The 23,111-nt window shown below is 38.9% G+C and overlaps 1 protein-coding gene across 3 annotated transcripts in view; it reads right to left on the bottom strand.

The window, feature by feature from the left end:
- Positions 1-3,864: 3,864 nt before the first annotated feature.
- The window catches only part of MRPL42 (mitochondrial ribosomal protein L42), a 52,060-nt gene continuing 32,813 nt past the window's right edge, over positions 3,865-23,111 (bottom strand). For 2 of the 3 annotated variants that reach the window (XM_003816871.5, XM_008969981.4), the window contains exon 6: positions 17,382-18,865. In XM_003816871.5, coding sequence (XP_003816919.1) covers positions 18,820-18,865 — 46 coding nt within the window. In that variant the 3' untranslated portion in view covers positions 17,382-18,819. Of the gene's footprint in view, positions 4,681-17,381; positions 18,866-23,111 lie in introns of those variants that run through there. The other variant, XM_055095984.2, reaches the window with a different exon arrangement.

The following is a 23,111-nucleotide window of genomic DNA, read 5'->3' as shown; positions in this document are numbered from 1 at the left end:
TTTCTTGGCCCTGGGCCATGACTCTATTCCTAATGCAGGGGGTCAGAGTACCACTGAGATCTCAGACTGGAAATGGGGAAAGGGTGAATCCCAGAACAAAATAGGAGACTGATTCTCTATGAAGGTATAGACAAAACAAAAACAAAAACAAACCAAAAACTATCGGTGCAATGATTAACCCTGCTATTATAAGCAAACCCAGGATTATTTTCAAAGAACAAAACCGCTAACCAGATTAGATAGCTGTCTTTGAAATTAGCATTTGCCTGGATAAACACAAGGATTAGGGTTTCTGCTTAACCTTAAGGACCTGGAAATCTAAAAGAGCAAATAGGGACAGTCCAACCTATTAAAATAAGTCGTGGTTAGAGATACTATAAGTTTGAGTAGGCATCTGGGAAATTATATGTAACTTAAGGGAAGAAAATAAGAATGTATATGTACTTTTTCTTACAAATGATTTACTTCTTGTTGCTTTAGAGAAGAAAGTATTTGAATGAAGTGATAATATACATTCAATGCAATCATGTGATAGGAAGGAGAGAAGTGGAAATACAATTTAGACTAATGTGATTCACAAGAAAGAGATCCTTGGGGGGTTGCCTGCATAAATGTTCTAATATTAGGTATAGATAGAAAAAAATTGTTTTGAACAATTGCTGCTTTTATTAGGAAAAACACATCAGCCATTTGTGGTCACTTTATTTCTTGGCATTTTAGGTGGGATACTGGAGATACTTATCAAAAGGAGGTTAGCTTTTGACAATGTAAATTAAAACCAAGTTTATTTGAAGTCACTTTATGAGCAAGGTCTCTCTTTTTTGGTGAAATGTGGTTGAAACGTAAAGTCAAACTAGCAGAGGCCAAAAGGAATCTGTGTTGGAAGAGAGGTTCACATGATTCTGAGATGGCAAGAGCACACCCGGGGCTCACAGACCAGGAATCAGAGATTCAGACACGGCCTGGAATCTTCTCTCTTCATCTCTTGTTTCTCTTGCACTGGCTTCTTCCTAGGAACTACGCCACAAACAAACCTAATGTCCCCTGTCTCTGTTGGTCCTAGAAAACGAATAAGCCTCTTGGGCCAGCTCTGGTTTTTCAAATCCTGAGAAATGACCCTCACTGGCCTAGTGTGAGTCATGTGCTTACCAAGAAACAAAACACCATAAATGGGTCAGCCCTACTTAATATAGTTACTCACCTCGAGTCCAATCTACTATGGCCAGGAGGAGGGAATCCCCTTGAGATGCATTTGCAGTAGGAAAATGGGCATTTTCCAGAATAAAAAAGGTTGGGATCAAGTTGGGATCAAGATTGAAGTACAGCTTCAATCTTCTTTGGAAGATTTTAATTCAAATAATGGAACTAAAACATTCCATTATTTCCTTAATAATGAAAAATATTAAAGTCAATAAAAATAATTCTCGGCTGGGCACGGTGGCTCACGCCTGCAATCCCAGCACTTTGGGAGGCCAAGGCGGGCTGATCACGAGGTCAGGAGATCGAGACCATCCTGGCTAACATGGTGAAACTCCGTCTCTACTAAAAATACAAAAAATTAGCCGGGTGAGGTGGCAGGCGCCTGTAGTCCCAGCTACTCATGAGGCTGAGGCAGGAGAATGGCGTGAACCCGGGGGGCGGAGCCTGCAGTGAGCTGAGATTGCGCCACTGCCCTCCAGCCTGGGCGACAGAGCGAGACTCGGTCTCAAAAGAAAAATAATAACAATAATAATAATTCTCACTTTAATAAACAAAGTTATAATTGCTTTGTTTATACAAAGCTTTTACACCAGGATAAAATTCTTGGCACAGGTAGCTTTCCCAAACATTTCAAAGGTGGTTTCAGGTTTTGCTTGGTGCCCAGCCTGGGCAGATGGCCTCTTTCCTCAGCTGAGATCACTTCATGTCTATTGAGAAGCAGAGCTTCACCCACATTTCTTAAAAAATGAATCCCAACCTTAGGAGCTCTATTCGCTATCTGGGACTCAAGGTCAAATCATCTTCAAACCTGCTTCTGACCTTAAGCTTCAGTTTGTTGTTGTTGTTTTTGAGACAGAATCTCGCTCTGTTGCCCAGGCTGGAGTGCAGTGGCACAGTCTTGGCTCACTGCAACCTTCGCCTCCCAGGCTCAAGCGATTCTCATGCCTCAGCCTCCCGAGTAGCTGGGATTAGAGGCGTGCACCACCATGCCAGGCTAAGTTTTATATTTTTAGTAGAGAAGGGGTTTCACCATGTCGGCCAGGCTGGTTTTGAACTCATGACCTCAGGTGATCCAATTCGGCCTCCCAAAGTGTTAAGATTATAGGTGTGAGCCACCACGCCTGGCCTTAAGCTTCAGTTCTGATCATACTATCTCTGCTTCGCGGTTTTTTGTTTTTTTTTTTTTTGAGACAGGGTTTCACTCTGTTGCCCCGGATGAGTGTAGTGGCACACTCACGGATCACAGCAACCTCAACCTCCCAGGCTGAAGGGATCCTCCCACCTCGGCCTCCTGAGTAGCTGGGACTACAGATGCCTGCCACCATGCCTGGCTACTTTATTTTTTGTAGAGACAAGGTCTCTCTCTGTTGCCCAGGCTGGTCTCAAACACCTGGGCTGAAGCAATCCTCCCACCTTGGCCTCCCAAAGTGCTGGGAGTACAGGCATGAGCCACCATGCCCAGCAATGTTTTGTTCATCTTTACCTGAGCCAGGTATCCCCTCTGTACTTCCAGTCCCACGTGTGATCATACAGCCATAACCCTTCACAGACAAGCTTCTTGAAAGGAATACTACACCAGATCTTGGTTTCTAGATACCAGTCTCCACTAAAAGGATACAGGACTCCTTAGAGAAATGGCTGATTCCAGGGCTAGGACAGGAAAGTATAAGAGGAGCCTGAACATCTTATTGTGCCAAAAAACAGAGGTGCTCGAAAAATGATGGGGATATATATCAAATAGCTTGAAGGGCACTTTATCTTACTTGACTTTTTAGCAGCCTATTAAACTACTAATCTCATCCTCCTTGAAACTCTCTCCTCTAACATCTGGTCTTCTGCTTCTGATTATCTTTCCTCATGACAGCTCCTTCTAAGAGTCTTTTCTCATTTTCTGTATCTCATTTTCTGCTCATCCCATAAGTATATGGGATATTCCTTGCTGCCGTGTCCTCAGCCCTTTTCTTTTCTCATTGTTTTCCTTCTCTGGGGGCTCTTTGCCAATCCTACAGCTTCAGCTATTATACACACAATGGGCCAGGCACAGCGGCTCACACCTGTAATCCCAACACTTTGGGAGGTCGAGGCAGGCAGATCGCTTGAGCCCAGGGGTTCGAGACCAGCCTGGGCAACATGGTGAAACCCCGTCTCTACTAAAAACACAAAAATTAGTGAGGTGTGGTGGTATGTACCTGTAGTCCCAGCTACTTGGGAGGCTGAGGTGGGAGGATTGCTTGGGCCCAGGAGGTCAAGGCTGCAGTGAGGCCAGATTGAGCCACTGCACTCCAGCCTGAGCAACAGAGTGAGATCCTGCCTTAAAAAAAAAAAAAAAAAAAAAGCTCTCAAATATATACATTTCTGAGTATATTATGTGTAGCTACAGGTAGGTAGGTAGGTACATGGATGACAGATAGATTCAGCACAGACATCTCTCTTGAGCTCCAGAGTCATAAATCCATCCAATTACTTCTTGGATATCTCCACTTGGAGTAACCTACTAATATCTCAAAGGTAACTTGTTAAAAACTGAAGACATTTTCTTCTTCTCCAGTATTCTTTATTTCTATTACTGGCACTACTCACACCTGACTGTCCAAGCAAGAAACTCTGAAATTATTCTTAACGTCAATGCTCTTTAACCAGAGACCACCAGGAACACACCTCTAGTTAAACAAGTTGAGTTTATTACTCATTGCAGCAAAGAAGAACACACAACATAGGGAACCATGGGGTGTCTCAGTATGAGAGTGTTTAGAAGAACCTAGTATAGAATTTGGGATTGGGAGAGGGTCTAAGGAAACGGGTTTGCTCCAGATTGGATACTATCAGAAAGAAGGAGAATTTCATGATTATCTCAATACATCTTCTCTATAGGGAAGGCAGACTAGAGCTGGGACAAAGCTGTCACTGGTAAAGTAGCAGTTGCTCATTTTAGCTGAGAGGGTGATTTTTGGTATTTTCTGGATGGCACCATGACCCTCTTTTTGCCTGTGCTTAGACAAAATTACAAAGTGGACTTGTTTTTTCTCACTTTATTAAGGTTTCAGAGTCATCTTGTTTAATGTTGGTATTCTGTGAGACTTATGCCCAACAGGAAAATAACATAGCCTAGCTGTGAATGCCAAGTCAGCTTTCAGATGTCAAGAGCAGCTTTTCTCCCCGCTTTTTCATTAATCACTCTCTGCCATTCCGTGTAAATTAGTTGCCAACCCAGGTGCAGTGGCTGACGTCTGTAATCCCAGCCCTTTGGGAGGCCGACGCGGGTGAATCACTTGAGGTCAGGAGCTCGAGACCAGCCTGGCCAGAATGGCGAAACTCCATCTCTACTAAAAATACCAAAATTACCTGGGAGTGGTGATGCACACCTGTAGTCCCAGCTACTCAGGAGGTTGAGGCACGAGGACTGCTTGAATCCAGGAGGCAGAGGTTGCAGTGAGCCGAGATCACACCACTGCACTCCAGCCTGGGCAACACAGCAAGACTCTGTCTCAAAAAAAAAAAAAATAGTTGCCAAGGCCTATTAATTTTTACTTCCTATGTATCTCTGGCATCTCTTGGTCCCCTCTTCTCCTTCCTTAATCCAGGCCATTATCATTTGTCAGCTGAATGACTCCATCAGTCACTTAACGGTGTGCCCAGCAGGCCATCGTGCTTCCGTTCCAGCCCATCCTCCATGGTCTCCCTGTAGCCAGAGTGAAGGCTCTGAATGCATCATCCCCTGCCAAAAATCTTCTTTGGTTACATTACCAGCTGTGTTACTAACATTTAAATGGTAAAATTAAAAATCAGTGAGGTTAGCAATGAAAATAAACTTTTCTCTTTTCTCCCGAAAAGGAATCAAGAAGGGTGGAGAGTGTATCTGCAGAAGGAATCAGCTGAGTTTGGAGACTATTTTGATATCCTGATTCCCTCTTAAGAAATGATGACTCAATGCAAATCAACAGGATGACATGACTGCTAAAAAATGTAATGCATTATTGGCACCATTCGTAAAAGTATACTGTCCACAGTAAAAAAAAATGTTGTCCTGGGTAATACATTTTAAGAAATATATCATTAAAAGCATGTGTCTAAAGGAGGACAACCAGGATAAGGGAGAGTTCTGGAAACATGTCATATGGATAATAAGAAAAAATAAAGCTTAAAGAAAAATAAGAAGGAATATGACAAATATTTTCAAATAGGAGTAAATTTATTTCATATAGATTCAGGGGGAGAATCAAGTCTGAGGATTATAAACCATAAGCAGACTGATTTCCACTCAATATAAGGAAACACTTTCCATTAAAACTGTCCAATAATGGCCAGGTGCAGTGGCTCACGCCTGTAATGTCAGCACTTTGGGAGGCCAAGGCAGCCAGATCACCTGAGGTCGGGAGTTCAAGACCAGCCTGGTCAACATGGTGAAACCCTGTCTCTACCAAAAAAAAATTAGCCAGGTGTGGTGGTGGGTGCCTGTAATCCCAGCTACTCAGGAGGCTGAGGCACAAGAATCGCTTGAGCTTGGGAGGCGGAGGTTGCAATGAACCGAGATCGACAGAGGAGACACGATCTCAAAAAAAAAAAAAAAAAAAGCAGAGAGAGAAAACTGTCTAATAATGGAGTTAGGTCCATGGAAACATAGTGAACTCCTAGTTACTAAAAGAATTCAAGAGAAAGCTGAATAATATTCCAGAAAGTACACTATAAAACAGGAGTTGGCTGGGCATGGTGGCTCACGCCTGTAATCCTAGCACTTTGGGAGGCTGAGGCAGGCAGATCATGAGGTCAGGAGTTCAAGACTAGCCTGACCAACACGGTGAAACCCCGTCTCTACTAAAAATACAAAAATTAGCCCGGTGTGGTGGTGGGCACCTGTAGTCCCAGCTACTCGGAAGGCTGAGGCAGGAGAATCGCTTGAACCTGGGAGGCGGAGGTTGCAGTGAGCCAAGATCGTACCACTGCACTCCAGCTGGGGTGACAGAGCAAGACTCAGTCTAAAAAAAACCAGGAGTCATTGAACTATCTGTGACGAAAGGATAGTTCTTTAATCCATTGTGGTCTAGTACTTTTATAAATTATAAAATGAAACTAGTAGAATGAAAAGAAACATTTTTTTAAAGCCCCAATTTTTAATTATGTTAATGGATATAAAATTAAATTTCAATAAATAGAATTGGAACACACATAAAAGGGAAAGAGAAAAAATTATTTAAAAACTTTCACTGAAAATGTGAATTTAAGATTAATATAGAGATTTCTATAACAATTTTTTGTCATTCTTCAATTATAACTGAAGATTATAATTGAAGTAGTGATTCTGTTTATTAGACCATTAGATATACTTTGAATAAACACAATGCATATTAATATTTAAAAGTTTTTAGGTCAAGCGAGGTGGCTCACACCTGTAATCTCAACACTTGTGGGGGCCGAGATGGGAGGATCACTTGAGACCAGGAGTTTGATACCAACCTGGGTAACACAGGGAGACTTGGTCTCTACAAAAAATAAATTTGCCAGGCGTGATGGCAGACACCTGAAGCTCCAGCTGCAGGCTGAGGTGGGAGGATTGCTTGAGCCCAGAAGTTCAAGGTTACAGTGAGCTACGATTGCACCACCGCACTCCAGCCTGGGCAATAAAATGAATGAGACCCTCTCTCTCAAAAAAAAAAAAAAGTTCTAAATGTCACAAATGAGCTGGTTTCTTTCTCGTTGAAATATGTAATACAGGGTAGATTGACAATAATGCTACTTTCATGGATTGATGTATATCTAAACTGTTTCCATGGTTTTTAAAAAAATATTATTCATAAGATGAAACCAGATTTACAAAGGGATAATGGTCGGAATGGGAAAAAAAAGTTTTTAAACTAATTTCAGCATACTCAGAATATTCACTTTTAACTTTTATCCAAAATGAAGCAAGTGGTGTGGTATTTTCAAAATTCATTTTTAATCCTTCATTAGTTGCCAGTTAGAACAATGTATAAGCTTATAATTAAATTTAAATCCTCTTTTGATGACATAAATGGATTCCAGATCTATGAATCTGCCGTATGTAGACATTCTTTTGTTGGAAAATAAAACTTAAAAGCATTCTATCAAGTTCACAATAGTTTGATTACTTCTTACAGATGTGCAATATCAAGATAATCACCAACTTCAATGACAATTGTTAAATTATGGAACATGTAATAACAATCTGTAGCAACTCTGGTCTTTCAAGCTTCTACCTTTTGCTTTTGCTCTTTGATTTTATCTGCCGTTAAAAAACAAGTTGCATTCCTGCCTTGTATGAAAGAATTCTGAAGCTATCAGAATTATCTTCAGATAACTGATGGTAACTCTAGCTGGCCAATTTATATCTTTATTTCATTTTATTATTTTATTTTGAGGCAGAGTTTCACTCTTTTCATCCAGGCTGGTGTGCAGTGGCACAATCTTGTCTCACTGCAACCTCTGCTTCCTGGGTTCAAGCGATTCTCCTGCCTTAGCCTCCCGAGTAGCAAGGAATACAGGTGTGTGCCACCACGCCCAGCTAATTTTTGTATTTTTAGTAGAGATGGGGTTTCACCATGTTGGCCAGGCTGGTCTTGAACCTCTGACCTCAGGTGATCCGCCTGCCTCGGCCTCCCAAAGTGCTGGGATTACAGGCATGAGCCACCGCACCCAGCCCAATGTATATCTTTATAAAGCTGGGACCAAACTGGCTTCTTGCAGCAATAATTAAATGTTCAAATATGCTCAACAGAACTTTCCCTCTAGATAATCATCGTATCTCTAAATGTAATCACAGTTGTTTGTTTTCCAAACTATTACATAAAGAGAACAATCTCAAACTTATTGCATTAGCCTTTACACAAGTTATGGTCTTTACTAAGTCACTGAACACACTGTACAGTTCAGTTGATATGCTTTTTCTACCAAGACTTTTTCAAATAAAGATATAGTAGGTTGATTTACATTCTAGGGCAAGCTCCTTAATTTAGGTAATTATTCCGGAATGTTCTCTTACCACTGCTGCTATCCATCCAATTGTATTCCTACACAAAGCTTCAAACCACATTTATTAACAAAGTAATTTATTCCACACTTTACTGTTGTTTAGAGTTAGCTGTTTGTTGGCAATGAAGTGGAAAAAAGAGAATCTTCCTTCATATTACTATCATATTCAAATAGCATATAAACTAATTGCCATATTAGTAATATCTATATATTAATGGTACATCAAACCAATTGCAAGAAAAGGTAATTTATTAGCTTTCTTTGTTCTATGGGTTGATCTTCCTGGATATTTCAAATTGTTGTGTGTTGGTAACTGGTAATTGAAGTACTTTCTTTGCCACACAGTCTCCCAACATTTCTAAGAGTCTTTGATGCTGATTATTATTAAGACAATTATTGTCTATATATAAGATTATTGTCTTAATTGCATTTTTTAGTTTTAGCAATCTAAAGTTGCTTACTTATAAGATGTCTAAAAAGCATTAACGTTTATTTGTGAAATAATGAATATCTGTGCTTTCAGTTTTTTAATTACTTAGGTTTTTCTTTCAAAGAGATCTTCTGGTTTTGGACTTATCTCTTTATGTTCTGTATTTAAATGTTGATTTAGTTTTGATTATTTTATTGCTTCATTTGCCAGAACTTCTCAGCAAATAACATGTTATGGTTTTCCCATGTCTTCATTTATGGCTAAAAAACTGAACTCAGTATATGAAGAATTATATTTATGAGTAAAACTAGAACAATCTCTTGGTTTTCATTTATTCAGAATCGCTTTTATTGTCACCATTAGGTTTACTAATACTGTTGCATTCAGAAAAGGTAAGTCTTTTCTTGATAAGAAAAGCCAGTGAAGTTATTTTGCCATCCATAACATGGTGTTAAAGATAAATGAAACAAATTACCCCAAACCTTCACATCGATTGCATTCCCTGCCTGAAACTTTCTCTCCTTTCTCTTTAAACAGATCTAATCTTAACACTGGTCCCCCATAAAAATATTTCCAGTGCATATATCTGACAAAAGATTTATCCAAAATATTTAAAGAAATATTATAACTTCAATCATAAGAAGAAAAAATAATGAGTAAATAGATGTTCCATATCACATATTATCAGGGAAATGCAAATTAAAATAAATGTGATGTGGATGAGCTGTCTGAGCAGAGAAAAACACAAAACAAGTGAGACACCACTACACACCTTTTAGAATGGCCAAAATTCAGAACACTAACACCAAGTGCTGACAGGGATGTTGAGCAATAGGAACCCTTATTCACTGCTGGTGGGAATGCAAAATGGTACAGCCTCTCTGTAGGACGGTTTGGTGGTTTTTTACAAAACGAAACATTCTCTTACCATTCAATCCAACAATTGTGCTCTTTGGTATTTACCCAAAGGAGTTGAAAGCTTAAATGGACACAAAAACCTACACATGGATATCTATAGCAATTTTATTCATAATTGCCAAAACTTGGAAGCAATCAACCAAGATGTCCTTCAGCAGGTGAATGGATAAACTGTTGTACACCCAGACAATGGAGTATTACTCGATGCTAAAAAGAAATGAGCTATCAAACTGTGAAAAGACATAGAGGAAACAAATGCATATTATCCAGTGAAAGAAACCAATGTGAAAAGGCTATATACTTTATGATTCCAACTATATGGCGTTCTGAAAAAGGAAAAACTTACGGAGACAGTGAAAAGACCAGTGGTAGCCGGGGGTTAGTGGGGAGGACACGACGAAGAGGCAGAGCCAAGGGTTTTTAGGACAGTGTAGACTCTGCATGACTATAAAGATGGATACATGTCATTATACCTTTGTTCAAACCCATAGATTGTACAGCAACAAGAGTGAACCCTAATGGAAACAATAGGCTTTGGGTGATAATGATGTGTCAGTGTAGGTTTATCAATTGTAACGAATGTGCCACTCTGCTGGGGTATGGTGATGAGGGAGGCATGGGGGAGGGGAGCACTGAGGATATATAAGTTATTTCTGTACCCTCCTCTCAATTTTGCTCAGAACCTAAAACTACTTTTAAAAACTAAAGTTTTTTTTTTTTTTTTTTTTTTTCAGGAGATGAGGATCTATGTTGCCCAGGCTGGAGTGCAGTGGCTATTCACAGGTGTGATCTCACTACTGATCAGCACAGGAGTTTTGACCTGCTCCACTTCTGACACTCCTTAGGCAACCCTGGGTCCCAGTGACCCAGGAGGTCACTACATTTATGCTGAACTTAGTGCAAACACCTGATTGACATAGCTCACTACAACCCAGAACTTCTGGACTCAAGTGATCCTCCTGTCTTAGCCTCCTGAGTAGCTAGGTCTACAGGCATGTGCCACTGTGCCTGGCAAAAAGTCTTTTTTAAGTGCTAAGAAAAAAAAAGAGCAAATGATTTGAACAGATATTTCACCAAAGATATGAGTGCCCAACAAGTACCTGAATCAAAACTTAATGTTATTGATCATCAGAGAAATGCAAATTAAAACCATCAAATTATTACTATATATCCATTAGAATGGCTAAAACTAAAAATATTATCAAATGAGGGCAAGAATATAGCAATTGGAACTTTCATTCATGGTGGTGAGAATATAAAATGGTACAACCACTTTGCAAAAAGCGGTTTGGCAGTTTTTTTTTTTTTTTTTTTTTTTTTGAGACGGAATCTCGTTTTGTCACCCAGACTGGAGTGCAGTGGTGTGATCTTGGCCCACTGCAACCTCTGCCTCCTGGGTTCAAGGGATTCTCCTGCCTCAGCCTCCTGAGTAGCTAGGATTACAGATGCCTGCCACCACACCCAGCTAATTTTTGCATTTTTAGTAGAGACGGAGTTTCACCATGTTAGCTAGGCTGGTCTCAAACTCCAGACCTCAAGTGATCCGCCCACCTCCGCCTCCTAAAGTGCTGGGATTACAGGTGTGAGCTACCACGCCCAGCCCCCCAGCTCATTCTTAGCTAACTAGTGTGTGTGAAAAAGGGACAGTGTTAAAATATATATGGTTTAAACTGATAAGGAAATGATCAGTTGTTGAGCTTATCCATGATTGCTAATTCAGGTAGAGATGGCTTGTAAGTAAAAGTGTTCAGGGCTGCTTACGGGAAGAAAAAATGAAAGTTAGGGATTTCCTTTGGATGCTGGGAAACAAAACTCCAACTGGGTTCTGACAAACATACCATGTGCATTGTCCTGTGGAGACATGACAATGTAAACCCATAAACAAATCGATTACGTTTTGGTGACAACTATTGTGAAGAGAATGGCCATAGTATTTGCTGCTTCTCCTTTTAATAGGTAGCATCTCTCCTCTCACTCCCTTGAATCTGAGATAGCCTTATGAAGTGATATTGTGTCAGTTCTGAGACTAGGCCTCAAGAAGCCTTGAAGCTTCCAATCTTGCACTTTTTTGTTTGTTTTGATACAGGTGCTTGTTCTGTTGCCCAGCCTAGAGTGCAGTGGCACAATCATGGCTCACTACAGCCTCAATCTCATGGGCTCAAGCAATCCTCCCATCTCAGCCTCCCAAATAGCTGGGACTACAGGCATGCAGCACCACCACCCCACCCTCCCCACCCCCAGCTAATTTTTTAAAATTTTTTTGTAGAAGACCAGGCGTGGTGGCTCACACCAGTAATCCCAGCACTTTGGGAGGCTGAGGCAGGCGGATCACCTGAGGTGGGGAATTCAAGACCAGCCTGACCAACACGGAGAAACCCATCTCTACTAAAAATACAAAATTAGCTGGGCGTGGTGACTCATGCCTGTAATCTCAGCTACTCAGGAGACTGAGGCAGGAGAATCGCTTGAACCCAAGAGGCGAAGGTTCTGGTGAGCTGAGATTGCGCCATTGCACTCCAGCCTGGGCAACAAGGGCGAAACTCCATCTCAAAAAAATTTTTTTTTTACAGATGGGCTCTCACTATGTTGCCCAGGCTGGTCTTGAACTCCTGGGCTCAAGCAATCCCCCAACCTTGGCCTCCCAAAGTGCTGGGATTACAGGTGTGAGTCATCATGCCCAGCCCCAATCTTGTACTCTTGAAATCCTAAAGCCATGTGAATAATCCAGGCCTAGCTTGCTGGATGATGAGAGACACAGTCCCCCTAATGCCCCAGGTGACAGTCACTCAATACCAGACATATGAGTGACAACATCTAGGACTAGCCAGCCTCAACAACCCAACTAGTGACCTCAGCTGCATGGGCAAGTCCAGCCAAGATAAGCTGAGCTGGATCCAGACTATAAGAATTACCTGGAAGAACGCAAACTAATGAAAGATTGTTGTTTTAAGCCAATGAGCTTTGGGGTGATTTGTTAATTGGCAATAGATAACTGATATTCAAGGATTCATCCAAAGTTCCCTTAAAAGATAGAACCCATTAAGTCATTTTAAACACTTATAAGCAAGTTATTAAATCCTTAAAAGAAACTGAAAGTTTCTAAGGTATACTGGGTTGGAAAAAGGAAAAGAAAAAGAAACTAAAAGTGAAGGCTGAAACTGACAAGTAAGGAGTTATTTCTCCCTGCAAATGTAATCAGAAAATAAGGTGGAGTGTCTCTGAATGCATAACTAGAACAAGGAAACAATCTAATGGTTTTAGTAGTAAATATATGATTTCAGGGGCACATCCAGTGGAATGATGGAGTCAGTGCACAACAACTTGTAAAGACCCAGTCATGGAAACTGGCAAACATTACAAGTTAGAACCAGTTGTTAAATCTTCATTAGTACATCACTGGACACATCTATTGCTAAAGGCACATTTCATCAGTATGTATATGCATAAATATACATATAAGATGTCCTTAATGTTTAAAAAAGACATTGGTTGGTTCTGCCACAATCTGTGATCTTGGGCAAGTCAATTAGTCTCTTTGGATCTGTTTCCCAAATCAGTCCCCAAAAATCATCTTAAAGATGTCTTTCAGCTTTACGATTCTATCTTCTATGCTCTTATGGTAATTACACCTGGATGCAGCAATTGAAAAGTCCAATGGGATCAATCCAAATTGCCACACTTAACCATGTTACTGACTACATATATTACTCATCAAGACAATTATTCAAGTAAGTGGCATAATAGTAATCCAATGTACTTTGCATTATGAGTGAAGAAGAGACTAATTTTGACTAGAGGGGAAAGAAGGGATGGTCATAGCAAGATACTTTGTCAATCAGGAATGAGGGCTATCTTTGAACCCACAGTGGCTTGAACTCTATAGGTGCTTAATAAAATTTGCCGAAAAGATTACATGCTTAGAGACAACATTATAAAGAAAAGACATTCTTGGCCGGGCGTGGTGGCTCATGCCTGTAATCCCAGCACTTCAGGAGGCCAAAGCGGGTGGATCACCTGAGGTCAGGAGTTTGAGACCAGCCTGACCAACATGGAGAAACCCCATCTCTACTAAATACAAAAAATTAGCTGGACATGGTGTTGCATGCCTATAGTCCCAGCTACTTGGGAGGCTGAGACAGGAGAATCGCTTGAACCCGGGAGGTGGAGGTTGCAGTGAGCTGAGAATGTGCCACTACACTCCAGCCAAGGCAACAAGAGCAAGACTCTGTCCCAAAAAAAAAAGAGAGACATTCTTGCTGAATTGAAGACTCAGAAGAGGCTGGGCACAGTGGCTTACCCTTGTAATCCCAGTATTTTGGGGGGCCAAGGTGGGCAGATCACCTGAGGTCAGGAGTTCAAGACCAGCCTGGCCAACGTGGTGAAACCCCATCTCTACTGAAAATACAAAAAATCAGCCAGGCATGCTGGTGCATGCTTATAATCCCAGCTACTCGGGAGGCTGAGGCAGGAGAATCGCTTGAGCCTATGAGGCGGAGGTTGCAGTGGGCTGAGATCATGCCACTGGCCACTGTACTGCACTCCAGCCTGGGTGACAAAAGTGAAACTCCATCTCAAAAAAAAAAAAAAAAAAAAGACTCAGAAATAATCATAAGGTTCTACTTGCTATTCTCACATGTAATTGTGAGACTCTGCCTCCATTTCTCCATCTAAAAACAGGAGCTCATTTACAAACAACATGACAAGAATTCAAGCAGTCATGGCTGTGAAGCATTTCTGCAGAAGGATATGCTATATAAGTATGAGGTTGTTACTAAATCAAAATGAATGCCTTTGTGCAAAACTAGAAAGCACATTACATATTGTTCCTGAGTATTCCTTCCCAGTGCATTCAAAATATTCTCACATTCACAAGGTTAAACAGCACATTAAAAAATAGTAGGAGGCTGATGGCTGAGCTCAATTGGGAGTATCTTTCTTTGGTGTTAGAATGTTTGAAAATTATTTTGGGAAGACTATGAGCAAGTTATTTTGAACTTCTGGGGAAAAAAAAAATCTGAAGAAGCATTCCCTTTGCCTAAAAGCAAAGGAGACATTTATTTATGCCTTTAGCAAATAAAATAGTTTGCTTACTACCAGTGTTTGTGGGCTGATATTCAACTTATCTTCTGGAAATTTTAAAAATACACATTGAAACTGAAAAAGTATTCTTTGAGTAAGGGTTTACCTGAAGTGCCCAGAACCATCCAAAATGATGGCACATTATATCTTTGTTTTTTTCTTAAAAATTTTTGGAATCTAATTGAAGATGCCTCTTAGAATATGTGGAAACCACACGTGCTATCTTGCATATCACTATCATTTCAGTTCTAATGCTATTAGGTGTTTAGCTACAGGCAAGTAGAATTAGGGCATGATGTGACAGACTGTAATGAGTTGCTGAGAAACTACATATTCTATCCCCAGGAAAACACATATTCTCAAAATTCTACACAATTTCAGGAATTTCATAGATGCCCCTACCCCAAATCCCATTCATGAAATCCTTAGCTTAAAATCCTGTGCACTAGAGCAATGTATTTTATAAAACCATATTCAGATGCCTGTGAAGCAATGAATGTGCTAGGCAATGTTAGGCGGTAGGAACAGTGATACACGTAGTCAGGGTCCCTAGAAGTCATGGAGCTTATAGGCTAGTAGGGGATATGGACATTTACCAAATAATCACACAAAAAGATGCCTAATTACAAACTCTGATTAAGTGCTATGGAGAGATATACAGTGTTGCACGTAACAATAGAATCTAAAGAAGTTACATTTTAGGGGGCATATAAACAATGTTGTGCAGGGGAGGTAGAAGAAACACATTATGGTAAAGGGCTGCAAAGGAAATAAGCCCATAATAAGGCCTCTTATAGGTTTAAGCTAGGACCTGAAACTTGTATACTTTATATGCTTTGAAATGAGACATATATTAAAGTGGCTGATCAAATTAAAACATTTTCCAGTCTTTGCCTACTAAATTGATAAAGACTTTTTAAAATTTTAGTAGAACTAAAGAGAAAATATTTCCATATACTGATGTTAGGAGTATGCAGTTTAGGCCAGGCATGGAGGCTCACACCTATAATCCCACCCAGCACTTTGGGAGGCCAAGGTGGGTGGACACTTGAGGTCAGGAGTTCGAGACCAGCCTGACCAACATGGTGAAACCCTGTCTCTACTAAAAATGCAAAATTACTTGAGTATGGTGGTGCACACTTGTAATCCCAACTACTTAAGGAGGCTGAGGCAGGAGAATCACTTGAACCCGGGAGGTGGAGGCTGCAGTGAGCCAAGATCGCACCATTGCATTCCAGCTTGGGCAGAGCAAACCTCCATCTCCAAAACCCAAAAAGTATACAGTTTAAACCACTGACTTTAAAAATGTACATAAACATGGATGCCGGACATGGTGATTCAACGATTGCACTTACAGAAACAAATCTAAGAAAATAGTAATGATCTTGCCAGCTTCTGATGAAATTATAAGAAAAAAAAAAGAAGAAATAAATTTAAAAAAAAATAAAAAAAGAAAATGGTAATAATCCACCAGGATGTTAATAACAGCATTATTTACAAGATGGAACAAACAGAAACAATGATTTTGTCTAACAGCAGGGAGTTAATTAAATTATGACAAGCCAGATTATAGAACAATATGCACCCATTAAATCAGAGTACTTAATGATACGGAAAAAATTCCTATTAAGTGAAAAAAGCATTACAAAACAGCATATATTATGAGCTCTATTTTTATTTTTGAAATATATTTATGCAGAGAAATACAAAATGTTAACAATATTATCTTAAAAAAAAAAATAAGGCTGGGCACAGTGGCTCACACCTGTAATCCCATACTTTTGGAGGCCAAGGTGGGTGGATCGCTTTGAGCCCAGGAGTTCAAGACCAGCCTGGGCAACATGGCGAAACCCCGTCTCTATAAAAAAAATTAAAACAATTAGCCAGGCATGGTAGCACACATGTGTAGTCTCAGCAATTCGGGAGGCTGCGGTGGGAGGATTGCTTGAGCCCAGGATATTGAGGTTGCAGTGCAATGTGATTGTGCCACTGCACTCCATCCTGGGCGACACAGCAAGACCTTTTCTTTAAAAAAAAAAAAAAAAAAAAATCAGTTTTTGCTATTGGTCTACTCAGAATATTCCAGCACTTAATTTCACTATTACCATTTATTCTACTAGTCATTCTCAACTAATGAACATCCAAATTCTCTGCTAATTAAGTGCTTTTAAAACTCACTCTTGGGCGAGATGTTCAAATTAAGCCCTGGGTGAGAGTGCCCTCTGGTGGTTTCCCAATAATGCTTGAACAAGAACTGTGTAGTGAGTTTTTCATGAAGCTAAATGTATTTAAATTAAAGAAGCATCCCACTTTACGAATTTTAAAATGTCTGCAAAACAGACAAATAAGTAGATCTTTCATAAAATGTTACTGATGGTGGATAACAGGTTCTTATCCCTGGGGGACGGGGGAGGAACAGAGGGCAGGTGATGCTGGTGATGGACTATGTGCTTATTTAGCAAAATTAAAAATCAGCAACCCATGAAAAGCAAAATCCCAGAAAGCACAGTGTTAATCTATACTTCCAGTAGAATAAAGTCAAAGTTAATTCTCCAAAGCACTGACACATAAGTATGTGGATGTGGGCATCTTGGGTAAATCCTTATTTAGCAGAGCTTTGTACTCGGAAGAGAAGAAAATCTTCATCATCATATTTTGATTTTTCTCTTCTTTCTACATTTATAACATAGCTAAGAATTTGTAGAATTTTGGATATAAGTCAACCTGAAAGAAAACCAAACATTTTTCAAGAATACACCATCGACAAAGCTGGTAAATATTTCTGATTTATCAAGTTCAATCAAACTTGTTTTTTTAATCTTTCCAAATGAAATTTATATTAATGGAAAAAGTAAACCACTTAACAGAGGGTCACCATTATTAATTATTTCCTTTACTCTCTATTCCTCACACTTCACTGGCCACTTGAAACTTCTAGAGTTCCTTCATTAAAATAACAAGATCAAACAATAGACTTTGAGAAATTATTTTTCATATCAATTTTACAAATACTGTATCACAAACATTCTACAGTACAAATTTAAATAAAGCAACTTTCTACCTTATTAAAAGATTCTTCACCTCCTAAATAGAAACTGAAGGGGAAGCAACGCTATTAAGGATCATACATAAGCTAATAGAGGCAGCAGAATTATCTATTAACATTTTCCTAACACTATTCTAGTGACCTTAACATTTTAATCACAGAGCTGCAGCTGTTTGCATGTGTTCTAAAGCTAGCATAATCTTTAAGACAGTCAGGAAAAAAAACCTTCAAAACAAATTACATAATATTCTATCTAGAAAAATTTCCAGGAAAGCACATTCTTGGGTGAAAGAAAACCACCCCTTTGTCATTGTGATGCACTGAAAAAAAGCTTTGGAGCCTGATAGTTTGGCTCCTGGCTCTCCCACTTGTTTGGGTAAGGTTCGAGTCACTGTAAAATGTAATTATACTCCCTTTTCAAAGGATTATTTTGAGAATTTAATAAGAATCGATGGAAGGGGCCTAGCAGATAGTAAAACCTGATTAAAATATCACTAATTTAATTATTTCCTAGAAGCCAACTGAAACATCATAACATTTATTTTCTTGGTAGACCTTATGAGTTTATTCTCAAAGGCAATTAAAAAATCTCCTTCAGGAAAGCCATGCACATTTTTATTAATCATATTTATACTACTAACAATGCTTGGCTGATGATTAAAAATACTTAAATCACAGTAGACACACAAAAAGAGATGTTTCTCAACTTATCGTAGGGTTACATCCCAATAAACCTACTATCAGTTGAAAATATTGTAAATTGAAAATGCTAGCCTGTCTTAAATATGCTCAGAACACTTACAGTAGCCTACTGTTTAGCAAAATTATCTAACACGAAGCCCGTTTTATAATAAAGTGTTGAATTTCTGATGTAATTTATTGATGTTCTACTGAATATGTATGGCTTTGGCACTATGGAAAAGTCCTAAATTGGAGACCGCACATAAATGAAACACTAAAATCGAAAAAGAAGAAAGAAAATAGGTTTCTCTAAATGAGAATGTCAAATCCAGAATTACTTTATATAAAAGTACACATTCTAATATATGAAAAGATATTTTATCATTATTACTTTACTATATATTACTGAATACACCAGACTGCATTTTCTCAAATGGCAAATGAGGCACATTTCTCTTTGATTCCCCCAGGAACCTCCGCATCATCTGTCTTTTGGGGGATTCAGATTCTTACGACATCTGTGATACCTTGAAAAGAAGAAAATACTTGGAATAAGATGATTTTAATAAAAATTATTCCTGATAAAAATCTAACTTCTATGATTATTTTGCTATTGGAACTATTTTTTTAAAAAATCAATGAAACTACGTATCAGTCATTTCTTAGTAATAAGCCACATTCTCCCATTGTGAAAATTTGTTTTCTTTTCTTTACCTAATCATTTTTTTTTTTCTAGAGACTGGGTCTTGCTTTATTGCCCAGGCTGAAGTGCAGAGGTTATTCATAAGCTCAATAATAGTGTACTACAGCCTCAAACTCCTGGCACAAGGGCTCCTCCTACCTTACACTGCCTAGTAGCTGGGACCACAGGCACACCACCACACGTGGCTAAGTTGTTGACTATTAATTAAATTAAGCATTTGAAATAGTTTTCTTTCATATCTTGAGGATAATTTCAACATGGTAACCCAGATGACTGATTTTGATAAAAACTAATGGTTTTTTGTCTTAGTAGTGAAGAAATATCACATCTGGTGACATTTAGGCTTCCAAAACATAAAGAAACATCACATCGTGAACATGAACGTGTTCTGTTAAAAGTTTTATTTACAAGGGGCTATTGTCCTCTAAATGGAGGTCTCTATAAATGCAAAATCATGTTTTAATATAAAATAAAACTAGTAATATGTCTGTGGAAAAATGTGTAATGTCATGCAAAATGGAGGGACTGCAAATCAGAACAGTGAGGAACCTTTTGTTTTTGAGATCACAAACATGTTAAAAATCATAATGCCCAATCCAAGCACAGGTGTGGTGAAATTAGCAGTATGAGACCCGACTGGTTAAAAGTATAAACTTTTACTTCAAAATACTTTTGAAAAGCAGTATGGTAAGATGTATCAAGAAATATTCATAATTTTTGACCTAATAATTCCTCTTCTAGCACTCTGTCCCAAAGGAATATAGAAAAAGTAGTTAAAATATTAAGGAAGAACACAGGAGAAAATTTACATATACAGTATGATGATAACCATGTAAAAATAGGCAAACTAACAAAACTTATGTATAGATATAGAGAAATGTAATGCATTGTCAGCAGTGATAGTTTTTGAGAGATTTCACCATGGAGAATTCTTTTTGCTCCTCTGCATTTCCTTATTTTCTTTACTGATTTAAGAAACATTTCTGCACAGAGTACATGTGTTTTTGTGATGAGTTACCTTCAAAAATTTCCTTCTGGTCAGATTTTGGCAAGTTGGTCACAAGTTAATTTTTGTTTTCAATTTTTTGCTAATGTGGAAATTCAGTTTTATAATATAAATGGTAAGACATGTACCCTGTGATCTTTAGTTGTTGTGATTAAGATATCTAAAGCATTTTTTTGCTTCAGGTTTCATATAGGCAACTTCCTGATACACTGATTTTATTTTTGAAAATTTGCAAAATACAGGAATTAAGTTGAAATGAATGAAGTACAGCTGTCTATACTAACATGGAACAGTAAGCTGTCAAAAAATACACACAGTAAAATACCATCTGCATAAACATTTCTACATGTACTTACGTTGGCATAGAGAAAATTCTGTTTCTTTCTAAAAGGTTCCATTGACATACCAGATAATCAAGGTTGTACTAGTACAATAGTGTCTCTGAAAGGCATTCTCTCAAAGCAGGGAGAACGGTCATCAGAATAGCGGTTCTAGAAGGAGTTTGGGAAGTCATTAACCTCTTGAAATTATTTGTAAAAATTTTGAATAGGTGTTTTTCTGGGCAGTGCATTCAAAACTTTTATCAGACTCTCAATGAAGTATGAGACCTTCAGAATGCTAAGAACTATCCATTAAAAGTGTCATTCAGCATACACTGTTCAACTATATTTACTACTCAAGACTGAAAATGTTTGAGACTCTGATAGCCATAAACTGAACAAAGTCAAGTTCTAAAATATGCTCAATAAATGTCAAATAGCATTTACACATATCTTATCATGCATGATTTTTAATGTGCACTACAATCACTAGCCAAAAGCAAGCACCTTAATTTTACGATGACCTTATTCTATCATCCAGATTGGGAACCTTGCAGACACTATTAATTAATACAAGAGTTAAATTGAGATTGCTCCTGGCAAACCAAGTTATATTGTTACACTTCTTAGATTACACAATGACTCAGTGACATCTGGAACACTGGTCTACAGCTCTTAACCCAGAAAACTTTTACCTCCTGGTTCATACTAAGCTAGGTAATCAAATCTGTTTCCTACTGATGGAAGTAGCTAATTTTTGTTGTCTCCATGGGAAAATATTAAAGTAGTTTCTTAAATAAAGTGGTACTATTATTCATGCATTTGTAAGATTGCCCTATATTTCAGAAATTTAGAATTATTTTCTCCTTCCTGCCTGCCTGCCTCCCTCCCTCCCCCCACCCCCTCTCTTTTTCTCTCCTCCTTTCTTTCTTAGAGTCACGGTCTTGCTTTAACACCCAGGATGGAGTGTAATGACACAATCATAGCTCATTGCACCCTCAAGCTCCTGGGCTCAAGTGATCCTCCCATCTCAGTCTTCTGAGTAGGTAGGACTACAGGCATGCACCACCATGCCCAGCTAATTTCTAAAAATCGTGGGGGCTGGGCACAGTGGCTCATCCCTGTAATTCCAGCACTCTGGTAGGCCAAGGTGGGCAGATCAATTGAGCCCAGGAGTTTGAGACCAGCCTGGGCAACATGGTGAAACCGCATCTCTACAAAAAATTTAAAAAGTAGCCAGGCATAGTGGTATGCATCTGTAGTCCCAGCTACTCAGGAGGCTGAGGCAGGAGAATCTCTTGAACCTGGGAGGCGAAGGTTGTAGTGAGCCGAGATCAGGTCACTGCATTCCAGTTTGGGTGACAGGGCAAGACCCTGTCTCAAAAGAAAAAAAAAAAAAAAAAAAAAGTTATTATGAGAATCAGAATCATTTATCCATTTTAAAATGTGTGAGCACCTACTATGTGTAGATCCTAATGATTCTGTAGTACACAAAACAAGATAAAAATCCCGACTTTCATGGATCTTACATTCCAATACAGGAGATAGGAAAATAAGATGAATAAGCTGGTCAGGGAAGCCTTCATTGAGTAAAAACCTGAAGGAAGTAAGAGAGCTAGCTTTACTGATAACTGTGAGAAAGAGTGTTCTATGCAGACAAACAGGAAGTATAAAAGCCCTGAGGTGGAGGGAAGGACATGTTCAAAAGCAAAAAAGAGGCCATGTAGCCAGAATACATGAACAAGGAAAAGACAGTAGGGCATGAGAGCAGAGAGGTAATGCAGGACCAAATCATGTAGGTAGTTGTAGGCCTAGAGTGTTTCTGAGTGAGATAGGAAGTTATTTGAGGATTTTCAACAGAAAAATTACAAGAACCAGTGAAGAGAGATTATTTGACTTTTTCTTTTCCTGAGTGGACGCCTTTTTTTTTTTTTTCTTGCCTGATTGCTCTGGCTAGGACTTCCCCAGTACTATGTTGAATAGGAGTAGTGAGAGTGGGCATCCTTGTCTTGTTTCTGTTCTTAAAGGAAATGATCTCAGCTTTTGCTTGTTCAGTATGTTGGCTGTGGGTTTGTCATAAATGGCTCTTATTATTTTGGAGTATGTTCCCTCAATGCCTAGTTTGTTGAGGATTTTCATCATGAAGGGATGTTGGATTTTATTGAAAGTTTTTTTCTGTGTTTACTGAAATGATCATATGTTTTTTGTTTTTAATTCTGTTTATATGATGTATCACATTTATTTATTTGCGTATCTTGAATCAGCCTTGCATCTCAGGCAGAAAGCCTGCTTGATCATGGTGAATTAATTTTTTGATGTGCTGCTAGATTTGGTTTGCTCGTATTTTGTTGAGGATTTTAGCATCCATGTTTATCAGGGATACTGGCCCATAGTTTTGTTTTTTTGTTATGTCTCTGTCAGATTTGGGTATCAGGATGATGCCGTTTTTGTAGAATGAGTTGGGGAGGAGTCCTTCCTCCTCGATTTTTTGTTGTTGTTGTTGGGGGAATAGTTTCAGTAGGATTGGTACTGGCTCTTTGCACATCTGGTAGAATTCAGCTGTGGATCTGTCTGGTCCAGAGCTTTTTGGTTGTTGTTTTTTTATTACTGATTCAGTTTCAGAATTCATTATTCATCTGTTCAGGGTTTCAGTTTCTTCCTGATTCAAACATGCGAGGTTGTATGTCTTCAGGAATTTGTCCATTGCCTCTAGATTTTCTAGTTGTGTGCTTGAAGTGTTCCTA

This window comes from Pan paniscus, chromosome 10 (assembly GCF_029289425.2).
Source record: "Pan paniscus chromosome 10, NHGRI_mPanPan1-v2.0_pri, whole genome shotgun sequence".
Lineage (NCBI taxonomy): Eukaryota > Metazoa > Chordata > Mammalia > Primates > Hominidae > Pan > Pan paniscus.
This window is presented reverse-complemented; position numbering and strand designations above follow the sequence as displayed.